At 38.9% G+C, this 1,749-nt stretch overlaps 1 protein-coding gene across 1 annotated transcript in view; it reads left to right on the forward strand.

Moving 5' to 3' along the window:
• Nucleotides 1-1,749, forward strand: part of NEB (nebulin) — a 223,551-nt gene that overhangs the window by 71,961 nt on the left and 149,841 nt on the right. Inside the window, exon 46 of the mRNA XM_008071077.1 lies at nt 904-1,110. Within this exon, the coding sequence (XP_008069268.1) occupies nt 904-1,110 (207 nt within the window). The remainder of the gene's footprint in view (nt 1-903; nt 1,111-1,749) is intronic.

Below are 1,749 nucleotides of genomic sequence, written 5' to 3' on the forward strand. Positions count from 1 at the left end.
GCGATTCCAACTCAAAAAAAAAAAAAAAAAAGAAATTTGGTCTCAGAAGGAATGTACTGAAGGAAATATGTCTAGCAAAAAGGGTCAAAAACATAATAGGCTCTCGATAGAGGAATGAAAAGTAAAGTAAGAAATCAGATAACCTGACATATCTAGCCCCTCACTCCCAACCCACTTTTATTTCACTACTGCTAAGTTTGCATCTGCCGAGCTCACTAATGACATCTCAACTGATACTGAGGAAGTGATGACTGAGACAGCTTCAGGAATAAGTATAGGGAAGATAGAGTATAAAGTCAAGAATTCAGCTCAAGAGGCTATTTGATGGCTGGAGGAAGTGAATTTAAGTTACAGACCAAAAGCTGACCACACTAAGCATACATCACTTTAGGAATGTAAAAACGGAGCTATTCATTGCCAAGGGGATACATAAATACCCAAATGAAAGCAACCATGGTTCAGTTGTAGAGAGAAATATCAGAGATGAGGGGCAAAAAATGAAATTTACACAAAGTGCTTGGAATGTTTCTGGCGCACCTGAGGAAATTTTAACAGTGGTGAGTGTAACAGACTTGTAGAGAAAGAGAAATAAGAAAGGGTAGCATAGTCATCTTTCTCAAAGAGGTAATAGTCATATAGCAGACAAATCTATTTGCTATTTCCTAGCATTTTTTAATTTATAGAAACATTAAGAAAAAGAAAACACAAAGATAGTTCTGCTTATTTTTAATTTCTCACACAAGGAAATGTAAAAGAGATAAAAGTTTAGGGATAAAGGTGGTTGAAGTTCAATATACTACTGGTTGGAAACTGAAGTGAAAGTTGTGGACTATTAAACACACAGGATCCTTGGGAAGTTTTGATTTTTTTTTTTCTCATCAGTGAATTTTGCCTCTTTTGTAGAATCAGTACAAAGCTGATTATGCCGACTTCATGAAGGGAATTGGATGGCTCCCTCTGGGCTCCCTGGAAGCCGAGAAAAACAAGAAAGCCATGGAGATTATTAGTGAAAAGAAGTACCGCCAGCACCCAGACACTTTGAAGTATTCCACATTGATGGACTCCATGAACATGGTTTTGGCCCAGAATAATGCAAAGATTATGAATGAAGTAAGCTTTCACTCATGCTGTTTCATATGCATCAGAGCAAATGCAGGTGTACACTTACCTTACACTGAATTTACAGGTTTTACTAATGCAGTTTTAGTGCATCATACAAGGCTGGCTTTATCTTGAGAAAGAGACTGGTGGTTAAAAAAAAAGACAGGAATTATTTTTAATTAGTGGCTCCCCAAATGTTCATGAACCATCCTGTCTCATTGACATAAACCAAGTAAATCGAGACCCCTTCTTTTAGCATACATCTTGAAAATGAGTCCTGTTTCTCTAAGTTGAGATTGAGTAGAAGTTCATGACACAGACTGCCTGATGACAACTAGTGTTGCAGCCCAACCCTGCTTTCTAGCTGTTTTGATGGGATCAAAGAAAACTAGATTCCATGACTGGACCAGCATTCTGAGCCAGGACCTTTTCTGGGCAATAATGAAAGCAATTGTTTTACATCAGTATTTCCTTAATGTGTTAATTATTTCAGCCATTAGAAAAGTCTTGCTCAGCCAGGCTCAGTGGCTCAGCCTGTAATCCCGCGCCTTTGGGAGGCTGAAGTGAGTGGATTGCCTGAGCCCGCGGGTTCGAGACCCGCCTGGCAGCGAGACCTCATCTCTACATAAATTTTAAAAATCAGCCGGG

This window comes from Carlito syrichta, unplaced genomic scaffold (assembly GCF_000164805.1).
Source record: "Carlito syrichta isolate Samal-C Ts95f unplaced genomic scaffold, Tarsius_syrichta-2.0.1 Scaffold314111, whole genome shotgun sequence".
NCBI classification, from domain to species: domain Eukaryota; kingdom Metazoa; phylum Chordata; class Mammalia; order Primates; family Tarsiidae; genus Carlito; species Carlito syrichta.